The 23756-nt window shown below is 45.6% G+C and overlaps 1 protein-coding gene across 1 annotated transcript in view; it reads left to right on the top strand.

Moving 5' to 3' along the window:
* cacna2d3a (calcium channel, voltage-dependent, alpha 2/delta subunit 3a) overlaps window positions 1-23756 on the top strand; it is a gene marked incomplete at both ends in the record, with an annotated part of 255462 nt that overhangs the window by 89660 nt on the left and 142046 nt on the right. Inside the window, 5 exons of the mRNA XM_084436018.1 lie at window positions 8456-8618; window positions 17715-17846; window positions 19603-19663; window positions 19792-19942; window positions 23370-23444. Of these exons, the coding sequence (XP_084292144.1) occupies window positions 8456-8618; window positions 17715-17846; window positions 19603-19663; window positions 19792-19942; window positions 23370-23444 (582 nt within the window). The remainder of the gene's footprint in view (window positions 1-8455; window positions 8619-17714; window positions 17847-19602; window positions 19664-19791; window positions 19943-23369; window positions 23445-23756) is intronic.

Below are 23756 nucleotides of genomic sequence, written 5' to 3'. Positions count from 1 at the left end.
TTGAGAAGCTGTCTATCTAATTTCAATAACATGACAAAATATTCCGGGGACTAAAAGTACCAAACCAGTACAGTACAGTCTAATACCCTGAATGTATTGCTCTCCTTAATGTAGAATGGTGTGACAGTACACAGGGAGAGGGGAGCCAACAGACACGAGCAAGGAATCCAAGAGTTACAGGTAATGGACATGGACATGTATCAGTCCGTTTAATGTGTAGGATAACCCGTAAATGCTTGTTGTATCATATTTCCCACCCTTTCTTTACAGAGTAGCATCGTGTTGTGTGTCCAAAACAGTTCAGTGTAGCCTATTCATACGTGCATTGCTCTCCTTAATGTAGAATGACGAAGTGACAGTACACCGAGAGATAGAGGAGGCAGCAGTTGTTAATGAAATTCAAGTATCAAGTATCACCCATGTGTTCACCCTCAAAATAGTTTTTCTGTTTTCCTACTTGATTGATGTTCCTGAAGTTCCCACAGAATCTTTGTTTATCAAGACCATTTGGTCTGTGACGTCACTCACATCCTCTGTACCCCCCTATAATAGTTCTCCCTGACTCAGTATCCTTGCTCTGACCTGGAAACACTTCCTGTGTGAGAGACCGCTTTTTCAAAACGTATTTCAGAATAAATCTTTTGTCTTTGTTTGAAACCAGCTTGAATCGACCACTCGCGTGCTCTTATTTTTAAACCAAGTATAAAAATACTTTTATACAGTAGATAGGTACAGTACATTTTATTGATCCCTTCCTGCCCCAAAATTCGCTCTGCGCGCAAATACATTTTCTCCACTCTCCAACTCTGCAACCCAACTTTACACTACTGTATAACTAGGCTCCAATAGTATAAGGTAGTGTGTAATAGGAAAGTAGTGTGTAGTAGCATGGTAGTGTGTAATCAAATCAAACTTTATTTGTATAGCGCCCTCCCAAATCCCACACAATGCGCTTTACAGAGAGCAAAAGCACAATGCGCTTTACAGGAATCTGTAATCTACATATTCCAGAGGGAAGCAGAAAAACAGTTTCACACGGGGGCCAGAAATGTGAGCTGTAAAAATTCTTCCCTGACCTCTCTTAACGAGATGATCAAGCAAGCTCCTGGAATATGGCTAATGTCTAAATATTTCATAGGAGAGACATGACTATCAGTAGATAATACAAATAATAAACATGGGCTAAATACTTCATAGGAGAGACATGACTATCAGTAGAGTATACAAATAGTTACAGCGATGTTGCCTACAGTACATGGTAGGCTATTATGTGTTAGCTATCCCTGTAGTCTGTAATATGATATTAAAGTGAATACTATAAGAAAGCACAGTAGGCTCATAGATAATGCCGCAAAGCAGAGGTGGGGAGACAGAAAGCAGAGAACCAAGACTAGAACAGGGGTAGGGTTGGCTAGATTGGGACAGCTGACGACACAGAAGGGGGCCTCTCCAGGAGCCTTGGGGAGCCATTAGGAAGACCTTGGCCGAGGACGGGGCGGGGGGCTCTCTGGGATACAGGGTGGCCTGCAGGTGACAGTGGGGCATCCACTGGACCTGGTTCGAAAATAGGAGGGAGAGGCACTAGAGAGAGGGGAGGCAGAAAAGGGTTAGTAGTGTGCAGAGCCACATACAGTAAGCAACACAGATATTAAAACAGACTGTGCCAGGCGCAGGGCAACCAGCATCTATATACACATCTATATATACACAGTGCATAACAGGATATACACCAATGTATTCAAAGGCTAGACTGAAAAGGTACGTCTTAAGATCTCGCTTAAAAATGTCCATAGTTTCAGCCCTTCTTAAGTACTCTGGCAAGGTGTTCCAGAGGTTGGGGGCAGAAACTAAAAGTTGTAGTAGGAAGGTTGTATGTAGTAGGAAGGTAGTATGTACTGTAGTAGGAAGGTAGTTGATACTAGGAAGATAGTGTGTAGTAGGAAGGTAGTATGTACTGTAGTAGGAAGGTAGTTGATACTAGGAAGGTAGTGTGTAGTAGGAAGGTAGTATATACTGTAGTACGAAGGTAGTTGATACTAGGAAGATAGTATGTAGTAGGAAGGTAGTGTGTAGTAACGGTAGTGTGTAGTAGGAAGGTAATGTGTAGTAGGAAGGTAGTACAGTATGTAGTAGGAAGGTAGTTGATACTAGGAAGGTAGTGTGTAGTAGGAAGGTAGTGTAGTAGGAAGGTAGTACAGTATGTAGTAGGAAGGTAGTTGATACTAGGAAGGTAGTGTGTAGTTGGAAGGTACTGTATACAAGGTAGTGTGTGGATTCCTAAGATATGAGATGCATATTGCTGTTTGTTTTGAGATAATGGGCCTCATTTATTAATATCTTCCTAAGTTCCATTTGTAAATTTCTTCCTAAGAACGTTTCTAACCAAAACCCATATCTGATTTAGGACTTGTTCATAAACTGCCGGAAGAGTTCACATCTGCCTTCACATAATTATTGTTTAGTAAATTGAAAGCGCACGCCAGTTGTCCTGAACTACCATACTGTAGGTAAACTCCCACCAGCCCCATCAGGACATGCGGCTGAAGGGTCATACACAGATGTCACTTCTCAGTACTGGTTAAATGCGCGGTCGACTCGCCAACTTTTCGGTAGCATAAGGGTTAAGGCGGTGTTGTGTCAGGTGCATTGGCAAGTCAAAGGACCTCAGATCAATGATATCAATATTATTGTATTGCAATTCTATAATATTATACAACTGCAGAATTTAAGTAAATGCAATCACCAACGATCTTGCATTAACATGCCTTTCACACAAATATGTTGGCACTCCTCAGACTGCTGTATACTTACGAGTGCTCTTCAGTGTTCCTAGACCCTGTTCTTAGTAACAATCAATCCCATAAAGTATGTGAAAACATTGGTGAATGCTGGTGAATGGAAATGGTGTGGAAGTGGGGTTTAAGAAGAAATGCTTCAAAATAAATTATTTGTGAATGAGGCCGATAATTAGTATTAGTACTGTAATTGTAAGTATTGACAAAGTATTATTGGAAGTGCATCTGAGATAGATTAATAGTGGATGATTTGAAAATGTCCGGCACATACTATAGTGCTGTGTACTGTATCACTCTGTATCTCTCTCTCTCTACTGTATCTCTCTCTCCAGCTCTCCCTTTCTCTCCCTATCTCTCTCTCCCCCTCTCTCTCCTGGTCTCTCTCTCTCTCTCTCTCCCAGACAGAAGCAGCATGCTCACCTCTACTGTTATACTCTGCAGGTCTCTCAGGCTTGTTGACACAGCTGTCCTCTCAGCACTTTGGAATTCTCTCCTCTGCTGTTCTCTGCCCTCTCCTCTCTCCTTCCCTCTCCTTTCTCCTATCCTCTCCTCTCCTTCCCTCTCCTCTCTCCTATCCTCTCCTTCCCTCTCCTCTCTCCTATCCTCTACTCTCTCCTATCCTCTCCTCTCTCCTATCCTCTCCTTCCCTCTCCTCTCTCCTATCCTATCCTCTCCTCTCCTTCCCTCTCCTCTCCTCTCTCCTATCCTCTCCTCTCCTTCCCTCTCCTTTCCTCTCTCCTATCCTCTCCTCTCCTTCCCTTTCCTCTCTCCTATCCTCTCCTTCCCTCTGCTCTCCTCTCTCCTATCCTCTCCTCTCCTTCCCTCTCCTCTCCTCTCTCCTATCCTCTCCTTCCCTCTCCTCTCTCCTTCCCTCTCCTCTCTCCTATCCTCTCCTCTCCTTCCCTCTCCTCTCTCCTATCCTCTCCTTCCCTTTCCTCTCCTCTCTCCTATCCTCTCCTTCCCTCTCCTCTCCTCTCCTCTCCTCTCCTCTCCTCTCCTCTCCTCTCCTCTCCTCTCCTCTCCTCTCCTCTCCTCTCCTCTCCTCTCCTCTCCTCTCCTCTCCTCTCCTCTCCTCTCCTCTCCTCTCTCCTATCCTCTCCTTCCCTTCCCTTTCCTCTCCTCTCCTCTCCTCTCCTCTCCTCTCCTCTCCTCTCCTCTCCTCTCCTCTCCTCTCCTCTCCTCTCCTCTCCTCTCCTCTCCTCTCCTCTCCTCTCCTCTCCTCTCTCCTATCCTCTCCTCTCCTTCCCTCTCCTCTCTCCTATCCTATCCTCTCCTCTCCTTCCCTTTCCTCTCTCCTATCCTCTCCTTCCCTCTCCTCTCTCCTATCCTCTCCTTCCCTTTCCTCTCTCCTATCCTCTCCTTTCCTCTCCTCTCTCCTATCCTCTCCTTTCCTCTCCTCTCCTCTCTCCTATCCTCTCCTTCCCTCTCCTCTCTCCTATCCTCTCCTCTCCTTCCCTCTCCTCTCTCTTCATGGTGACTCAAGATAGGAAGAGCTGAACCCCTGATGTGGTGAGATTTGATTGGCTGAATTGTCAACTAAATGTTTATTCTTTCCTAATCTCTATGGCTGTTGACTCTGTTGGTTTAATTAAAAGAACAGGCGTGGGACACCTAGATAGCCACACCAACACAACCTCCCACTGCTTCCCTGTGGAAACTCTTACAGACACTCAGAGAAAAATAACAGTGTGCAGTGAGAAAAGCAAGCTTTTTGACAATGAAAAGACTAAAGCAAACTAAAACCATAGAGCAGAATCTATCCTCACTAGGGAACTGTGTGTCCTTGTATGACCTTCGACCTTCAGCGTAGCAGGATATACATCCACCTCAATGTTCTCTGCTCTCTGGCTCCCCAGCCGTCATCACTCACACACGCACACACACACAGACACACACACACACACCTCATCAACATTAGGGTTTGTGAGATGGAGGCCGTCCTGACCTTGGACTCTGGAGCGGTAGGAAGCTCCAGGTGAGAGGAAAGCATGTTGTTTTGTTTTTCATGGCTGAAAGGAGGGATGTAACAGAGCGAGGGAGGGAGACGGCGTGGTCCTGATAAAAACCTAATAACCGTAATCAGACGGTGATTAATTCTGGAGATAGAGTAACCGTAGTAACGGGGGGCTGGGCTGAGGGAAAGGAGGGAGACCAGAGAGGCTTTTAATTAATGGCTTTATCTGTGAGTTGCCATGGTTACAGAAATGATGGGGGTGATCAGGGGGCACTCGGAGAGGATGAAGGTTATACCATTTTTTGGTGTGTGTGTGTGGGGCGGGGGGGTAGAGGGAGTGGCTGGAGGATAAGGGATTGGGGGGGTGATTGAGTAAGGGGGGGGTGGAGGATAGGGGGATTGGGGAGGTGAGTTGGGGGGGTGGAGGATAGGGGGATTGGGGAGGTGAGTAAGGGGGGGGTGGAGGATTAGGGGATGGGGTGAGGTGTAGGGGTGGAGGTTATCAGTCTCAGTCTCTAGGCCAGGATGGGGGTGTGTGTGTTGAAGGTCTAGATGGACACAATGAACTGAATGACAGTCACTGCTGCTGGGGTTTCACTGGGCTGCTTGTTGTTCTCTGAGCTGTCTGTGTGTATCAAGTTCAAGTTTACTTTATTCTCATGTGCAATGACGATAAAGTGAACTTACTTGATGCACACAGACAGCTGAGGTAACAAGTAGCCTCAAAGACAGGAACCCCAGCAGCAATGACTGCAGTCAGCACTCAGGCACTGGAAGGAGATAGACTGAGGATGGATACACACAGAAAGGAACAGAGGCGTTGGAAGGCACCAGTATGTGTGTGTGTGCGCACGTGCATGTGTGTGTGTTTGTGTACTGTAGGTGTGTGCGTGTGTGTGTGTGCATGTATGTATGTGTGTGTGACAGAGAGATGAGGAGAGTTTGTTTACTATGAGACACAGAAGTCTAGTCCCTCTGATTGGAAGTTAATTATGGAAACATGATGTGAAACACACTCATGATGTAATGCTGCTCTCTTTCTCTTTATCTCTCTTCTTCCCCTGCCCCCCCACCCCCCTCTCTCTCTCTCTCTCTCTCTCTCTCTCTCTCTCTCTCTAGTATGAGCTGATTTGAATGGGAGCAATCACTGTTGTGCTCATTCATCCTGTTTTCTACTCACACCAGTATGATGGCCTGATCTACTAAGATCCCAAATAAAGAGCGCAAAATTGTGTGTGCAGTCCTTCAGATTGCACGTGTAGTTGGAGTGCGTCTTGCGGATGATCTATCAAAGATAATTGCGTGAGTGGCAACAGGTGCAAAAGTGTGAAGAACACCCTATTTAAATGAGGGCTTTTGCGTGTTGTATCCCACAATTGCACCATTGAAGAGGAGCGCAACGCAAAAGTAAATTTGAGGCGACCGAATTAGAGGTTTTAGTGGACGAGCTGGAGTCAAGAGGAAGGGCTGTCACCTAAAAGGAACATGAAATATGAACTGAGATGATGCGTTGGTTCTGTTTGAGGGGCCAGGTTAACCGACTAAACATTAACCGAACCTAAAACGAAACACACCAGGAAAACATTGGTCTATATGAGACTGGATTCCCCCCTCCCTCGGCTCACACACACCCATTAATTTATCCCAACCCACACCTGGGGAAAAAAAACTAAAGTTAAACAGGCCTACCTTTGATTGTATGTGAAGCCTGACGAATAAAACGTTTTGCAAAACGAAATAGTTAAGCCTACTGCAGCGCACAAACAAAAAGAATAGGCCTACAATTTCGGCCCCTCCGACCACCACCAACATTCATTCACATTTATACATTGCATATACAAAATACAATACAAAATAAAGAGCACATAGTAGACTTTGTAATTGTATAGACTCTGGGGAAACCAGCTACCGCGTAAAAGCCTTGCTTGGTTTTGATCAGTGCATCCTGGGTACGGGGAAACTTTATATACTGGCCAATCCTGCGCAACATGACATCCAATACTTGGGAAAGCACAGATGAGAAACTGTTTTGGGAAATCCCAGCACCGAGAGCTACTGTACGCTGGAATGAACCAGATGCGAAAAAATGGAGAGTAGCCAGAAGTTTGGTTATTGCAGGTATGGCATGACTTCTTCTTGTGACTGGCTCCAAATCAGCCCTTAATTCATCTAATAGCTCCAGAATGGAATAGCTAGATAAGTGATATGTTTGGATTATCCTCTCCTCTGACATCCCAAACATTGTCACACGGATGGAAAACACCCGTTCCCGGCTTGCTCGCCTCCTTTGTCTTCTCCTTATAACGGCCGCCATGTGTGTGCGCAATTGCACGGAGCCAAATAGTACCTGCCCTTCCAAGGTACTAAATTGCAAACGCCACCACTCAATTAGCTTTCAGGCTTGATAAGTCACAGTGCACGTACTACAATTACGTATTTGCATTTTCTCCTCCCATATTTTGCACGCTAGGGGACGCACGCCCCTTATTACATATTCATGTCGGCCAAACGTACTAATTGGATAGCGCGTGTTAATTTGCGCACTTGAAGGATGCACAAAGGATGCCCCCTTGCACACCGTTCATACATGCATATTTCTTTGCGGGTACTAAGGCATTTGCACACATTTTTATACGTGCAAACCTTTAGTAGATCAGGCCCAGAGTAGTAGATCAGGCCCAGAGTGTCTCTCTCTGGTGTCCTGTGTAATGTATTTACCTGTCCACTAGATGGACACACCCATGCTGGAGTCTTACATGGGGCTTCCTGTGCTACACATCTCTCACCCCTGAGCACCCATGACAGCATGACACTGGCTCCGTTCCGAATGGCATACTTCCATACTATATAATATGCCAAAAAAGGAAGTAGTATGTCCCAATACATAGTATGCCACATGCAGTATGGCATAAATACCAGGATGTCCTACTACATCCGGTCGTATTTTGTAGTATGCAAGCCAGCAGACTTTTCTGGCTATTCTGACCCACAACTGTTTTCTAGGAGCGACTGTAGAACGTACTGGTAGAAAAAAGGAGAAGTATGCGATTCAGAAGGCAGCCACTGTGTTTGGTGTGGACCTGAAGGACCAAGTAAATGGTTGAACGCAGTCCTGGACTCTGCTGCTCACTGACTGTTCCCAACACGACGATGAACTGGATTATACTGGATATCATGCACACATACTATTATACTAGTACACTATGATATGTACTATGTACTAGTGTCATATTCATACTACTGGATATGTACTACTGTATGTATTAGTGTCATATTCATGTTGTCTATTCCCATCAGTACACATTTCTCTATTATGTACTATATAGTAGTATCATATTCATGTTGTCTCTCTTGTATGAGTACTACAACGCTGTGCTGATCTCTCTCCGTCTCTCTCTAGTATGAGTACTACAACGCTGTGCTGATCTCTCTCTGTCTCTCTCTAGTATGAGTACTACAACGCTGTGCTGATCTCTCTCCGTCTCTCTCTAGTATGAGTACTACAACGCTGTGCTGATCTCTCTCTGTCTCTCTCTAGTATGAGTACTACAACGCTGTGCTGATCTCTGTCTCTCTCTAGTATGAGTACTACAACGCTGTGCTGATCTCTCTTCGTCTCTCTCTAGTATGAGTACTACAACGCTGTGCTGATGTCTCTCTCTAGTATGAGTACTACAACGCTGTGCTGATCTCTGTCTCTCTCTAGTATGAGTACTACAACGCCGTGCTGATCAACGAGGTGGATGAGGAGGGCAACAAAGTGGAGCTGGGAGGAGAGTTCATCCTGGAGCCCAACGACCACTTCAACAACCTGTCTGTCAACCTCAGTCTCAGCGTGGTGCAGGTGCCCACCAACATGTACAATAAAGGTACATTCCGTAGAACTAATATGTACAACAAAGTTCCATTCAACAGCACTCATCAGGTCGTCCACAGACGGGCCTCCCTTCTTTGTCTCCAGTTATACCGGTCCTCGATACATCTGCCGATCTCATCGGTGGTCTCCACTCCCGCATCCATCTTGATTATGTCCACGAATGTTTTAGTAGGACGTCCTCGCGACTCCCATATCACCAGGCTTGCTGGCCGGAAGCTCACGGTGTGTGTAGCAGTGTCCAGCCAGCCTCATTCTCTTTGCTGATAACTTCCCACTCACCCTTGGCCTCTCTCCGTACAGATCTTCAAATTTGACGTGAGCATTATAACTTATGTCCAGTGCTGCACATAGCATTCTGGTGTAGCATCTGTCCAGCGACCTCTGCAGGGAGTGGCTCAGGGTCCAGCACTCACAGCCATACAGAAGAACCAACCTGGTCTCACCCGACAGACGTCAGAATTCGACGTTTGTCCATCGCCTCCAAACGTCATATATAGACGGCATCATACGTCGAATTCTGCCGTCTGCCGGGTGAGACCAGGTTCTAGACGGCATCATACAAATGATGCAAATAACGTATATGCGTGGAGGCACTCGGGCAGCGAGCATTGAGCAATTCCCCTGCGTGCCCGCACGCCTCCAGGCACCGCCAGGTATATGCGGAGCGCGCCCACTAAGCGCCGTCCGAGTAGCTCCACTCCTGGGTCCAGTTTCGTAAATTTGCCTGATCCCTGTGTCCACGTTAGAACATGAGCTATAAGAACAGTAGCTAATGCTAGCTAATAATAATGACAGTAAGAATGTGAGCTAGTTAATAATAATGACAGTACGAATGTTTGCTAGTTGTTTTGTTTGCTAGTTTTGCACTTGACCCACTCAAACCACCCTCATAAGCGCTCGCAAATTTATACCCCTCTTCCATCACGTGTTCCAATGTGAACAACCAATCACAAAACTCTGACAACAACCTATCAAAAACTTAGTCCTATCCCACGTCGTCTGCCGACGTTTATAACTGTATGATGCCGTCTATATATGACGTTTGGAGGCGATGGACAAACGTTGAATTCTGACGTCTACCGGGTGAGACCAGGTTGGGAGAACGGCCTCCACGGTGGTGTCGAAGAAGTGGAGCTTAGTTTCACAGGGGAGGTTGGATTTTCACACATTGCTGCTGTTGAGTTGACCGAAGCGCCCAGGTATTAGAAGTCCTTAACCTCCTTCAGAGCAGTACCTTCAGCTGTCATTAGGGGCAGATGTTCCAGGGTCAGGTACGTGCACAGATAGACATGAGGTGGTGCTAGAGCACCTGCCCTTTGCCCTCTGGACAAGGCAAGTGCCCTTTTGAAAGCTACTTTTTTATTTTATTTAACAGTGTAGGCCTACTGTATGTGGCCCATGGTGACATCGATCGATTCTCGATTAAAAGCGTGTAATAATAATGCCCCAAAATCCGTGCCCCTCCCCTCCCTCTCTTCCGTTGTCAACGGTAAACGCGAAAAGCGGACACAAACGGAGGCGCGCTACTCCTGCCCTTTCCCCATCCAGAGTGCCTGAGTGATGACGGCTAACCAGCCAGGTAACTAACACATAAACGAAACGAGTGTATTGTTTGCCCCCTAAGCCTCAGTTGCAAAACTATAACTTGCATTTATTTGTCTCTGTTGTGAAGTAAGTCTCATACAGCGCCAAACAGCTGAGCATAAATTAGCCGACTGCCCACAAGCTAGACGCTAGGATTTAACATAATGATGACCACCATACGACCAATGTCGGTCGAATTTGTTGTTGGTACAGCATGTGAAGCTATCAGTATACTTAAGCTTGCGCGACAATCAAAAAAAAGTCTGTCACCCCCCCCGTCAACAACTTGCGCGACAATCAAAATACAAATGATCTGTCAGCACACCCACCCCCCCATTAACATCTCGCCGCGCAAGGTGCCCTAATTTTTCACTGAGCACCTGCCCCCCAAAATGTCTGTGCACGCCACTGTCTTGTTCAGACCAAGACCACCTTGGCACATTCCTTTTCCTCTCTGGTCAGGAGCTCTTGTTCTTGCCTCACGTGGTTAGATATCAGGCTGATGTCGTCGGCGTAGTCCAGGTCTGTTAGGACTACTGTACAGTGGGATACCTCCTAGGTGTTATAGTGAAGCCAAGATCCTCCTCTCTCGCCTCAGTGCATAGTCCAGGACTATTATAAAGAGAAAGGGTGCAATGGTGTTCCCTTGTAACACTCCCGCCATGATGTCAAAATCCTCACTGTTGCCGTCCGGCGTCACAACCCTTGCCCCTGTGTTAGAATACATGGTCTCTATGGTCTGAAGTTAATTGGGAGGAACACCATAGGCCTTGAGGTTTTTCATCATGACACCTCTATGTATTGAGTCAAATGCCTTTTTTAAATCAATAAATCACAAACTGCGGTCATGTTGTTCTTCTTCACCTCCTCGATGATCCTCCTTAGGGCCAAGATCTGACTTACTGTGGACCTCCCCTCTCGAAAGCCATTCTGGTTCTCTCTCAAGTGCGGGTCGATGGCGCTCCGCAGCCTGTGGAGTATTATGCTATTGTACATCTTTGCAGTGATACAGGTCAGGCTGATGCCGCGGTAGTTGTCCAGGAATTCCCTCACCAGAGAGGAGCTCCTGAATATCAGGGAATCTACCCCTGGAATCTACCCCTGGACATTTTTGACATTGTCAAAGGAACGCTCACCTTTGTCCAGGCTATCAGGTGCAGGAAGCGTGGGAAACAACCTAGAGCGCTTGTCCAGCTATGGAAACACGGTTCACACACCCCTCTACCCAGGTTCATATGATCACATCCCTGACGCTGCCATAGTGTATAGGGCCATAGTGTACCGTAGGGTATATACTCTATACATGGACACATACTGCAGTTCAAATAGGGTATATACTCTATACTGTACATGAACACATACTGCAGTTCAAATAGGGTATATACTCTATACATGGACACATACTGCAGTTCAAATAGGGTTTATACTCTATACTGTACATGAACACATACTGCAGTTCAAATAGGGTATATACTCTATACATGGACACATACTGCAGTTCAAATAGGGTTTATACTCTATACATGGACACATACTGCAGTTCAAATAGGGCATATACTCTATACGTGGACACATACTGCAGTTCAAATAGGTCTTATACTCTATACGTGGACACATACTGCAGTTCAAATAGGGTACATATTCTTCACTTTTCTGTGGAGTTTCTGATTTAGTTGAACCTACAGTAGGAGGGATGTCCTCTAATGTGTTTGTGTGTATATCTGTCAGCGGTGTACAGTGTGTGTATATCTGTCCACAGTGTGTGCGTACAGTATATCTGTCAGCGGTGTACAGCGTGTTTATATGTGTCTGTAGTGTTTAGAGTGTGTAGTGTATATGTGTCTATAGTGTTTAGAGTGTGTTTAGTGTATATGTGTCTATAGTGTTTAGAGTGTGTGTAGTGTATATGTGTCAATAGTGTTTAGTGTGGTTATGTGTATATGTAGTGGATAGTGTGTGTGCATTTAGGAGACAGAGGAATTCATCACATTAATCATAACTCCTTTGATTCATCCCCTACCACACAGTCACTTAATTAGTTATTATATAATCAGTGATCATGTTAATTAATCATCCACTAATGTCCAACACATAAAGTCCTATCCTTGTACTGGGCTCAGTGGAAGGAAAGGATGTCACGTCAGCTTAAGAGACTAGAAGAAAATAAGGGATTCTGAAATGGAGGGAGAGAGGGAGGTAGAAAACGAGAGAAAGTAGGTTAAGTCAGACTGATGGAGAGTCCAAGGGAAAGATTAATTATAGCTGGGAGAGGGAGACAGAGAGAAAGAGGTTGGGAGTGAAAGAGAGAGACAGGGAGAGAAATACTAATTACATCTGGGTGAGAGAGAAGAGAGAAAAATAAACAGAAAAAGAGAGAGAGAGAGAGAGAAAGCATTTGAGAGAAAGACAACGAGGGACACTGAGGCAAAGAAAGATTTAAGTGTTTTAAATCTGCCTGCTTTGTTAGTGGTGAGTGTTAATCTGAGTGAAAGATTTCAGTTTTAAATCTGCCTGCTTTGTTAGTGGTGGGTGTTAATCTGGGTGAATTGGCTGCTGGGTCTTCAGGGAGCTCTGTGGTGGGGAGGGTCTTTGTTCTCCAGACTGAGACGCACAGACCCACCGTGCTGGGTGGAGAGGCAGGTCAAGTTCCGTTTGAAATGGTTCCCAAAACATGTTCATGAATATCTGGAAAGTGATGTTTTTCTGTTGAGAACAGAGAAAGACAGGCATCAGGAGAAGCTATGGTGGTCTATAAGATATCCCTCGTGTTCTATAAGATATCCCTCGTGTTCTCCGCTGAGGTTAAATCTGTATTAACTGAGTTTAATCTGTAATAGCAGAGTTGGACCTTTAATAACATACTGTAGCTGAAAGTGTAATATCAGAGCCGAATGCGTAACAACAGAGCTGAATCTGTAACAGCAGAGCTGAATGTGTAATAACAGAGCTGAATGTGTAATAACAGAGCTGAATGTGTAATAACAGAGCTGAATGTGTAATAACAGAGCTGAATGTGTAATAACAGAGCTGAATCTGTAATAGCAGAGCTGAATGTGTAATAACAGAGCTGAATCTGTAATAGCAGAGCTGGATGTGTAATAGCAGAGCTGAATGTGTAATAACAGAGCTGAATGTGTAATAGCAGAGCTGAATGTGTAATAACAGAGCTGAATGTGTAATAACAGAGCTGAATGTGTAATAACAGAGCTGAATGTGTAATAGCAGAGCTGAATGTGTAATAACAGAGCTGAATGTGTAATAACAGAGCTGAATGTGTAATAACAGAGCTGAATGTGTAATACATGTAGCAGAGCTGAATGTGTAATAACTAGGGCTGCCCCCTGAAAGTCGACGATTCAAATCATCAGTTGGAGACCCTTAAGTCGACTGAGATTCTTGAAGTCGAGCAGGTGTTTTCTTGCTCCACTGTCAAGATGGGCTAAGACCGCTCATCTTCCTTGCCATTTATAAAGGACAGGCCAATCATTCGTTTTAGACCTAGGCTATTACCTTAGCTATTTGTTGTGTAGTAAAAGGAGACTTATGACTGATATAGCGGATGGAAGAAGGCAGGGAACCGCTCCCCTCCGCTGTGCGTCTAGCCTAGCCCCAAACGGAATATCACAACACAGAACTGCTTTCCTCAATCAATCTTCTTATATTAACTAAGATATCCTCTTTTTTTCCCAATAGACAGATTGAACTCTTACATCCGAAAATGCTTTAGTGACAGACAAAATATTTCCTTGTTGACTGCTGCCCAACGCATGATCCTATTCGCGCACGTTTTGAAATGCGCAGTTGAGGAGACTATCGCTAAATCACCCAACCCTAATGTAGGCTATGCGAAAAACTGTATAAAAACATGTTGAGTCAGGTACAGCCCTTGTAATAACAGAGCTGGATCTGTAATAGCAGAACTTCTTTCCTCTGAAGATGAAGAACAGGTTGCACATCTATCTTCTGGCCACGCCAAGCACAGCCGTTGTAACACACAAACACACACACACACACACACACACACACACACACATGGGCAGAAAAAGGGCATAGAACCGGAATCTATTTGGTAGTGGGGTAGTCACTGTTATAATAGATTAGTGGGTGTATTAGAAGGAGAATAATTTCTCCATCTTGAATATGCAGATATTTGTACTGTTAACCGTTCTATCGTGGTACCAGGCATGACTAAAACCCCTTTTACACTGGCCAAAAAAACTCAGCAACTCAGCTCACATCTGCCTTTTATCCTCATTGTGAAAGGTTACAATCGACATTTAGTCCCGGGGCAAAATGGCTCTCCAATAGGCACTGCTTTTTATGGGCTCTAGCTCCAATCAGCAGTGATGTTTTTCCTGTATGTGGGAGCGTAACCCTAACCCATCTCATTAACCCTGACCATGACCCTTCCCCACCATCGTACTTAGATAACGGCAAGTTAATTTCAAGTCAGAAGTCTAATCTACACTCTTGTAATCTATACACACACACACCCTCTCTCTCTCTCTCTCTCTCTCTCTCTCTCTCTCTCTCACACACACACACACACACACACATGCACACATACACACACACACACACACACTCACTCACACAGACACACACACACACTCCATGCAACCTACTTTGATCAGATTGAATTATGTAGTGAATTAGTGGAGAGGAATATAAATTGATGTTTAAAGGGACAGGAGCTCATCTCGTGTGGATGGGAAGTGTAGACACACTTAGTCAGTTAATAATTGAGATGTTTCTGTTTCATTAAGCTATAAAGAATAATAATTTGTATGGTTTTTACTCTAACTTACTTGCCTACCAATCAGTCACCCTGTCCGTCTGTCTGTCTGTCTGATCCCCTCTCCTCTCTTCCCTCCCCTCCCCTTCCTTCCCCTCCCCTCCTCTCCTTTTCTCTCACATCCACGCCTCTCCACTCTCCTCTTATCCTCTCCTCTTCTCTCCACTCTTCTCCTCTCCTCCACTCTGCTTTCGTCCACCCAATCACATTCACAATTCCCTCAGCCTGCAAATTGAAGGGGATTTAATAATGTGGATGTGCCCCATCACTATCCTTTTGGATAGATGGATAACCAGGGAGACTCCAGATACAAACAGGCCTCTGCCCCCCCTCTCCTCTCTCTCCTCATCTCAAGTCTATCATCTCCTTTTCCTCATATCCCTCTCCTATTTCTCTTCTTATGTCTGTCTTCTCTCTGTCTCTCTTTCTCTGTTTGGTGTTCTCCTGGGCGGGAGCTAGTGGATACAGTCAGGGGTGGATTTACTCATTTTCGGGCCTAAGGCAAACACAGACATGGGGCCCTAAACATCCCTTGTTCTCCACCCTTTTCAATCAGTATTTATTAAAGGATCTACTGGTATTTTTACTGACTGGAAAGATAGCATTACACTGATACTAGTCCCTCTACTAAAGATACCAATGCTGCCGATAATAACAAGACGTCAGTTATATAACTGTTAGCTACCTTGAGTAGAGTAACGCCATGTTCAGTGAGTTCTATGGACCTTTTATAAAAAAATAAAAAAAAAAAAAAAAGTAGCCCTGAGCCCCCTCCCAAAAATCCTGGCTTTTTTTTTTTTTTTTTTACCAGAGGGGCAAATCCAAAATACCTGCTGGTGCCATCTTTAAACATTTTCTTTTGAACCAGAGCACCTAGAATCATGTATGAAGACACTTTTTCTACCATGATGATTCAGATTCTGAAGTCAGTTTGACATTATTATCATTTTGACACAGAAATCCAAGATGGCCACCATCCAGTAGATCGTAACTTTTGTACGGGAAGGTAAGATCTGGTGTTTGAGATTTGTTAAATTACATATATCATAATCATATAATCGTTAGGATTTTATCTATACCGGCATCGATACCGATACTTATTGATACTTTTATCAATACTAGCCTACTCTACCAAAGTGTCTTCATATTGTACATGATTCTAGGTGGCTTTGAACCTTAGGTAAAGGCAAAAAATGACAGGATTTTTGGGAAGGGGCTGGGAGGTAATTTTTTAAATAAAAGGTCCATAGAACTCAAATCAGATCAAAACCTGTTAGCCAGAGGATAGTCATAAAAGTAAGGTTCTAGACCCTACTATTCATGAGTTTACTCCTGTGTCCTTCTTTTTTCAGCATTGCTGGGGTAACGTTTGCTTATTTGCTTCAGGGATGTCCCCCTACCAAACCTATGGTCTGTGTGTGTTAGATTGGCTGGTCTGTGTGTGTGTGTGTGTGTGTGTGTGTGTGTTAGGTGATCTCTGGCCTCTGCGTGTGTAAAGCCGGGTTCAGACTACACAATATTTGTGTCTTTCCCGATAGTCACCATGTCAGATTAGGCGATCAAAGTTCCATAAATTCTTGCCATGTCTTGGCCGGGAGAGGCAATACAGCAAGAAATGACTGCGACCAATCATTGTATGCGGTTTCACACCAGTCGCTTCATTGCGCGACTTCAGGTAGTTGGGGAGTCGAGTCAAGAACTTGTCAGTCGTGGAAGAAGCACTGTGTGTGATGGTGGCGTTCTTGTGCTCAGACTCAAAGAAGAAAAAAATAATGAAGAAAAAATGAATGTGGGCCCGTTCCTGCATCAGGTACTATATGGACAGTATGAGCTGTCTATCCTTGAAGGTGCCGGCCAGGCATGACTAAATGTCTATCCTTCAAGGAGAACTTGAGGTAACAAATGTGTTAATGTAAAGAACACTGTCATCCTATTGTAAATGTCAAGGTATGTCACAGGCATGGTCGCAAGAGATCCAAACTAATTCTGACATGCCAGACTTTTCGTCAGGGTGTCATAGTTGTTCTTCAATTATGTCACACGGGGTTCATCGTTCCCGACGTTCATATTTGTGCCCAATGCCATTTTGTCAGCGACGAAAAATCGGTCCAAAATCGGCCTGAATTTATGTAGTCTGAACAGGCAAAGCTGAACCATAGCCTATACTTTGTGTGACATATTATATTTTATACAACGGTATAGATCCGGTCCATTGTCTCTATTGGTCAGTTTGCATTCCAGCCGTGGCGATAACCACAATATCTCCACGATAAAATGGAATGTTCGCACATCTTTTAATATCAATCCACCTCTTATAAGTAGCCGTGGCAGTGTCCAGATCAATATTTACAAAGATGTGCTGTAGCATTGTTGCCTGGCAACATTCCCTTTTTCAGCGGAAGTATCCGCAAATGATTAACAAATAGTTCCATTAAAAATACATTTTAAAGTTCGTATTATCTTTCTTTTTGAAATATTGACGGATAAATGTGGCAACCGTTGTATAAAAGCATTATGGAACTCGAAGCCGTGGGATGTCACGGATATCGCCACGGCTAGCGGGAGTGGTTAGGCACGACGCACAGCGGAGTGCCGTTACACCCCGCTGGCCGCGGCGATATCCGTGACATCCCACTGCTTCTCGTTCCATAATGCTTTAGCGTACCACATTCTTCTCTCTCTGCCCCCCCCCCCCCCTCTCTCTCTTAGACTCTGCTATAGTAAATGGAGTCTACTGGTCTGAAGCCTTGAATAAAGTGTTTGTGGACAACTTTGAGAGAGACCCATCGCTCATATGGCAGTACTTTGGCAGTGCCAAGGGCTTCTTCAGACAGTACCCAGGTAAGTGTGTGTGTGTGTGTGTGTGTGTGTATATTTGTGTGTGTGTGGATGTGAGTGTTTGCAAGTCTGTGTTTGTGAGAGTGAGTGAGAGAGAGCAAAAGAAAGATAGGAGAGAGAGAGTGTGTGTTTGTGCTTGTGTGTGTGCGTACATGCGCGTGCGTGTGTGTGCATGCATGTGTCTGTGTGTGCATACGTGTGTATGTGTGTGTGTATGTGTGTGTGTGTGTGCATATGTGTGTGTATGTGTGTGTTTGTAATTAGCTTGGCTGAAGCTGTCTCCCTGAGGCAGAGTGGGGGACAGAGGGGAGCGTTTTGTCAGAATGAGTGACAGCCGGAACCTGGAGGCTCACAGAGGAGAGAGAGGAGGAGAGGGAGGAGGAGAGCAGGGTGGGATGGAGAAGAGGATAGAAGGGCGGTAGGTGGTTGCTGGTTCAAGACCCAGCAGAGCCAAGGCACTACCGGCCGTCTCCAGAGGGGGCAGACCCTGTGTAAGACAGCAGAGCAAAAGTCTTATAATTTTACTTGTTGCGCAGTGATGTGACAATATATCTCAATTATACATTACAATTACAGAAGGGAACAGATAGAGACAAGGTTAGGGTAGTTAGGGTTATGGGTGGTTACATAATAACATTCATCAGTCTCCTTCCAGAGGTTTATATCAGATGTGTTCAGTAGTCTCCTTCCAGAGGTTTATATCAGATGTGTTCAGTAGTCTCCTTTCAGAGGTTTATATCAGATGTGTTCAGTAGTCTCCTTCCAGAGGTTTATATCAGATGTGTTCAGTAGTCTCCTTTCAGAGGTTTATATCAGATGTGTTCAGTAGTCTCCTTCCAGAGGTTTATATCAGATGTGTTCAGTAGTCTCCTACCAGAGGTTTATATCAGATGTGTTCAGTATTCTTCTCAGAGGTTTATATCAGATGTGTTCAGTAGTCTCCTACCAGAGGTTTATATCAGATGTGTTCAGTAGTCTCCTTCCAGAGGTTTATATCAGATGTCTTCAGTAGTCTCCTACCAGAGGTTTATATCAGATGTGTTCAGTATTCTTCTCAGAGGTTTATATCAAATGTGTTCAGTATTCTCCTTCCAGAGGTTTATATCAGAGGTGTTTAGTAGTCTCCTACCAGAGGTTTATATCAGATGCGTTCAGTATTCTCTCTCAGTATTCTCCAGTGTTCTTCTCAGAGGTTTATATCAGATGTGTTCAGTATTCTCCTACCAGAGGTTTATATCTTATATGTTCAGTACTCTCCTACCAGAGGTTTATATCATATGTGTTTAGTTAGCCTGGCTTTGCCAGACCCAATTAGCAAAAATGCGAACGGTCTGGAAACTCACAGTTGCTTTCCCATTCCTAAGGGGCGTTACCAACGGGCGTAGATCAAAATGCCTCTGGACGTAATTGAATAGACCTACAACCAATCAACAAAAATGCCTCTACGGCACTGCTCTGTTCCGTCATCTTATTAAACCCGCCCAATATTAGATAAACGCTTGTGATTGGCACAAACAAATTTCTGTTTGAGCGGATTCCGTTAGAACGGTTGGATGTCCAGACTGATCTGCGGAGTGAAATTCGAATGTGAGCTTGTGAGATCAGGCTGGTGACGCCAGGCTAGTGGTTTAGTAGTCTTCTTACAGATGTTCTTATCACGTCTGTCTTTCTTGTCTCTCTCTCATGTCTCTCTCTCACATCTCTCATGTCTCTCTCTCATGTCTCTCACTTGTCTCTCTCACGTGTCTCTCTCCTGCAGGGATCAAGTGGAAGCCGGATGAGCATGGTGTCATCGCCTTCGACTGTCGCAACCGCAAATGGTGAGGACAGTTCTCAGCTGTGTCATGTGACTCTCACACAAGCATGACTGTATGGAGTCTCTCAAACTTGCTGTGTGTCTCTGTGTGTGTGTGTGTGTGTGTGTGTGTGTGTGTGTGTGTGTATGTAGGTACATCCAGGCTGCTACGTCTCCTAAGGATGTCGTGATTCTGGTGGATGTGAGTGGTAGTATGAAGGGACTCAGGCTGACCATCGCCAGACAAACCGTCTCCTCTATCCTGGACACACTGGGAGACGATGACTTCTTCAACATCATCGCTGTGAGTCTGACCCCTGACCTGTGTGTGTGTGTGTGTGTGTGTGTGTGCGCGCGTGCGTGCGTGCGTGTGTGTGTGCATGTGTGTGTGTGTGATCATTTCGACCTGCTCATTGACATGTTGGTTGTCGCAGTAGAGAAAAAAGCTTTACTTTTTTTCCATTAAACTGGAAGGCAAGGGTCAAGTTTAGGCATGGAAATCAAATATTTAGGTTAGGGGTTGTAATGTTTATGTTTGGGTAGATTAGGGTTGGTAATGTTCTTGTTGTACTGATTTCTGGCTGTGATTCTCACTTCTTGAGATCTCTGAAGATGTGATGTTGCGCTGCTGTAGCTAACGTTAGCCTTACGTTACACTAATCTACGGCTACTGCAACGGATATAAATTCTGCTGATGGAACATGCTTACAAATCCATAGATCTATGGAATGGCTAGCTAACATTAGTGACTTGAGAAACGTTGCTGCTTGCCAAGTTCATGGATATGCTAGCCTAATCTATAATGTTGTATGTTAAATGTTCATGGATATGCTAGCCTAATCTATAATGTTCCTTGTTAAATGTTCATGGATAGGATAGCCTAGTCTATAATGTTGCATGTTAAATGTTCATGGATAGGCTAGCCTAATCTATAAAGTTGTACAGGATGTTAACTGTTCATGGATAGGCTAGCCTAGTCTATAATGCCTAATCTATAAAATGTCTTATCGGATTAGTGCGGCAGGTCAACCTATGTTTGAATATGCAGCTGTATTTTTAATGGTTCATGGATTTGGACTACACCGTTTATAGCTGTATATATCTAAACCACGCGTGTGTGTGTTGCATCTCTGCCTGGTGATATTTCACATCTAACAACCCTGTGTCAGCCTCAATGCAGCAAAGTCTTCATTATCATTTGATAATGTAATCATATTATCTGTGTGAAATGTCTTTTTTAATTGGAGCGTAGGTTTGTCATCAGATATAGGGGGACTATAGTGACATAGTGGGACATCCACTCTGCTCCGCTGCATGGGGCCGCAGCACGCCGGGGCGCTCCTGACTGCCAGACCAGCGTTCAACGTGAGCCTCTGGAGGCTTCCCCTGGCGCAGTTCTTCCACTGCCTACCACCATCGCTGGGGAACCAAGATCCTGCACCCACGAAGGGTGGCTCAGATGGGGGGTGAAGATGTCGGCGTTCCCCTTCAGCGGTCTGCACCGATGATGTTCCTCCCTCCGTCTGACGATGAGGGAAGGACAAGGAGTTTTCTGAGGCCGACGACGACTCGCCCTCAGACGCCCAGGACGCTAGTGGCTCGTCATCCGGTGATCCTGGGTCTTCGACCGCGATCCGCCGAAGCTACTGGAAGAAGCTGCGCATCATCTTGTACGTTCCCCTCTCAGAGGTTGTGGCTGCGAAGGGGCTGCCTCTCTGGACCTCCGTCCGCTACGGGTCAACCTCCAAGCCTGCGCTTCCTCTTCTCTCGACCATGCCTATCCTGGAGACGTTCGTGACAACGGGATGGGGCCCACCTGCTTCCCTGAGCCCTCCCCTACGTTCCTTCGTTAGAGCTAATGTACCAGAGTTGCCGGCTGGAACGATGTAATGACGACTGGCTTCCCTGCGCCGGCGCCATTGCCCAGCTCGTGAGAGCCTCTGCTTCCTGCCCCAATTTGCTTTTGGTTCTGAACGCGCTGTGGAACGCCGTTTGAACCGATGGAGCAGGTTTCCCTCCAGTTGCTCTCTATCGAGGCCGCATTGCGCCTTGATTTGACATCGGCCAGAGGGGTCAGTGATCTGAGAGCGCTGACAGTCTTCCTCATCACGGGTGATGGGAGCAAGGCTGTTTTGCGCACGGATCCACATTTCGTTCTGAATGTTGTCAGGGGCACGTTCATCGCCCATGATTTGGAGCCGAGAGCCTTCTATCCTCTGCCTCATGCGAGTGAGGAAGAGGCTTGTTTAAACTCATTGTGTCCTGTGCGTGCGCTGACTTGTTATGCTCAGCGCATGGCTGCGGTCCGAACTACCCCCCAGCTGTTGGTGTGTCACGGCCCGGGGAAGGTGGGTTCACCGCTATCCAAACGGCGTCTCTCCCAATGGATTGGTGAGAGCATCTCCATGTCTTATGAGACCACGGGTCGCCCTCTGCCTGGGGCTGTTTAAGCACACTCTGTAAGGGGCGTGGCCACGTCGGTTGCCCTGTTCAGTGGTGTGTCTGTGGAAGACATTTGTGCAGCGGCGACTCGGTCGTCACCGTCTCCTTTTGTCTGTTATTATCTTTTCTCCATGTCATCTGTCTCTGTGGCGTTGCCTGTGCTGAACACAGCCGCCAGTGGGAGTCTGCATTAGACATGTTGTCTCAGGGCTGGACCGCCTGGTGAGTAACAATCCACTCCTGTCCCTTTGGGGCTGGGAGAGGCTCAGACGGGTTATGTTACGATGTAACTGCTTCCGGTCCGGCTCTCCCTTCACTTACCTCTCCTTGCCCTCGGCTGGGATAAGCTGAGTGCGTGGGTAGGGGCCAGTGCTTGGGTTGGGCCAACGTTTGGTATGGTCTCACCTTGGAGCACTGGCTTGTGTCCTGGCTGACCAGTTTTGGTAATGGGTCCAGAAAGAGTGTATGGCGACGGTCATGTAGCTCCGCTTATGCCAATAGGTTCTTGCGCTGTGGGGCGGAGTTCCGTGACATAGAATGAGGGTTATGTATTGTTACCCTAGTTCTATGAGTGGGGCGTAGCCCCACAGGGTGCAGACTTTGCTGAATCCACAGTCTGCCCACTGAAAGTTTGGGCTAGGAGCAGATGTGTAGGCGAAGCCCGCTTATACAGTGGTGCACCGGACCTGGTTGGACACAGCTCTTCAGTCAATGTAGCTGGCTAGGATTCACTAGCCAATAGGAGCCCTGTGGGGCTTCACTCCACTCATAGAACTAGAGTTACAATACGTCACCATCACTTTCTCATTGACTCTTTGAAGTCTGAAGTCTAATTTATAGTCATGCTTTAAATGAAGCATTTAAAGCATTACTGTGCAGCATTAACTGGAACAGTCAGGCACCGGGAGTGTGTGTGTGTGTGTGTGTGTGTGTGTGTGTGTGTGTTTTCATGAGAAATTAGCAAAATAAAGTAAGATGGGTCTCGATAATACATGCTGTTCTGCACAAACACACACTCAACACCCTGTACATAGACACAAATAGACACACACATGCATGCACACGCACACACACCTGGCTCCAGACAAATTATGTTGTGGTTGTTTGTGTGTGTGTGTGTGTGTGTGTGTGTGTGTGTGTGTGTGTGTGTGCGCCTGGCTCTAGACAGGTGATGTTGTGGTTGGTTGGTTATGTGTGTGTGTGTGTGTGTGTGTGTGTGTGTGTGTGTATGTGTGTGTGTGTGTGCCTGGCTCTAGACAGGTGATGTTGTGGTTGTGTGTTTGTTTCAGTACAATGAAGGCCTGCACTATGTGGAGCCCTGTCTCAACGGGACGCTGGTCCAAGCTGACGTCACCAACAAAGATGTGAGTCTCTTCTTCCAGTTTATTGGCTCCGCCCAGCGACCGCTGGCGGGGTGTATATTTTCGGTCGTGTGTGTTATTTTGTTCGTTCATTTGTACGGTCACATTGCAGGATTATACAAAAACTACCAGAGCGATTTTCATGGGGTGGAGGGGTGTAGCATGGGCCAAGTTAGAACACATTAAATTTTGATGTGGATCAGAATCACTGGGCGGATACACAAATTAATAGAAAACAACATTTGCCATTCTTGGACCGGCTCCTTCCCTTTATATTTACTTCTCCTGCTGGATTTTCTATACCGCCGGTGGGTG

This window comes from Borostomias antarcticus, assembly GCF_949987555.1.
Source record: "Borostomias antarcticus genome assembly, chromosome: 3".
NCBI lineage: Eukaryota > Metazoa > Chordata > Actinopteri > Stomiiformes > Stomiidae > Borostomias > Borostomias antarcticus.
This window is presented reverse-complemented; position numbering and strand designations above follow the sequence as displayed.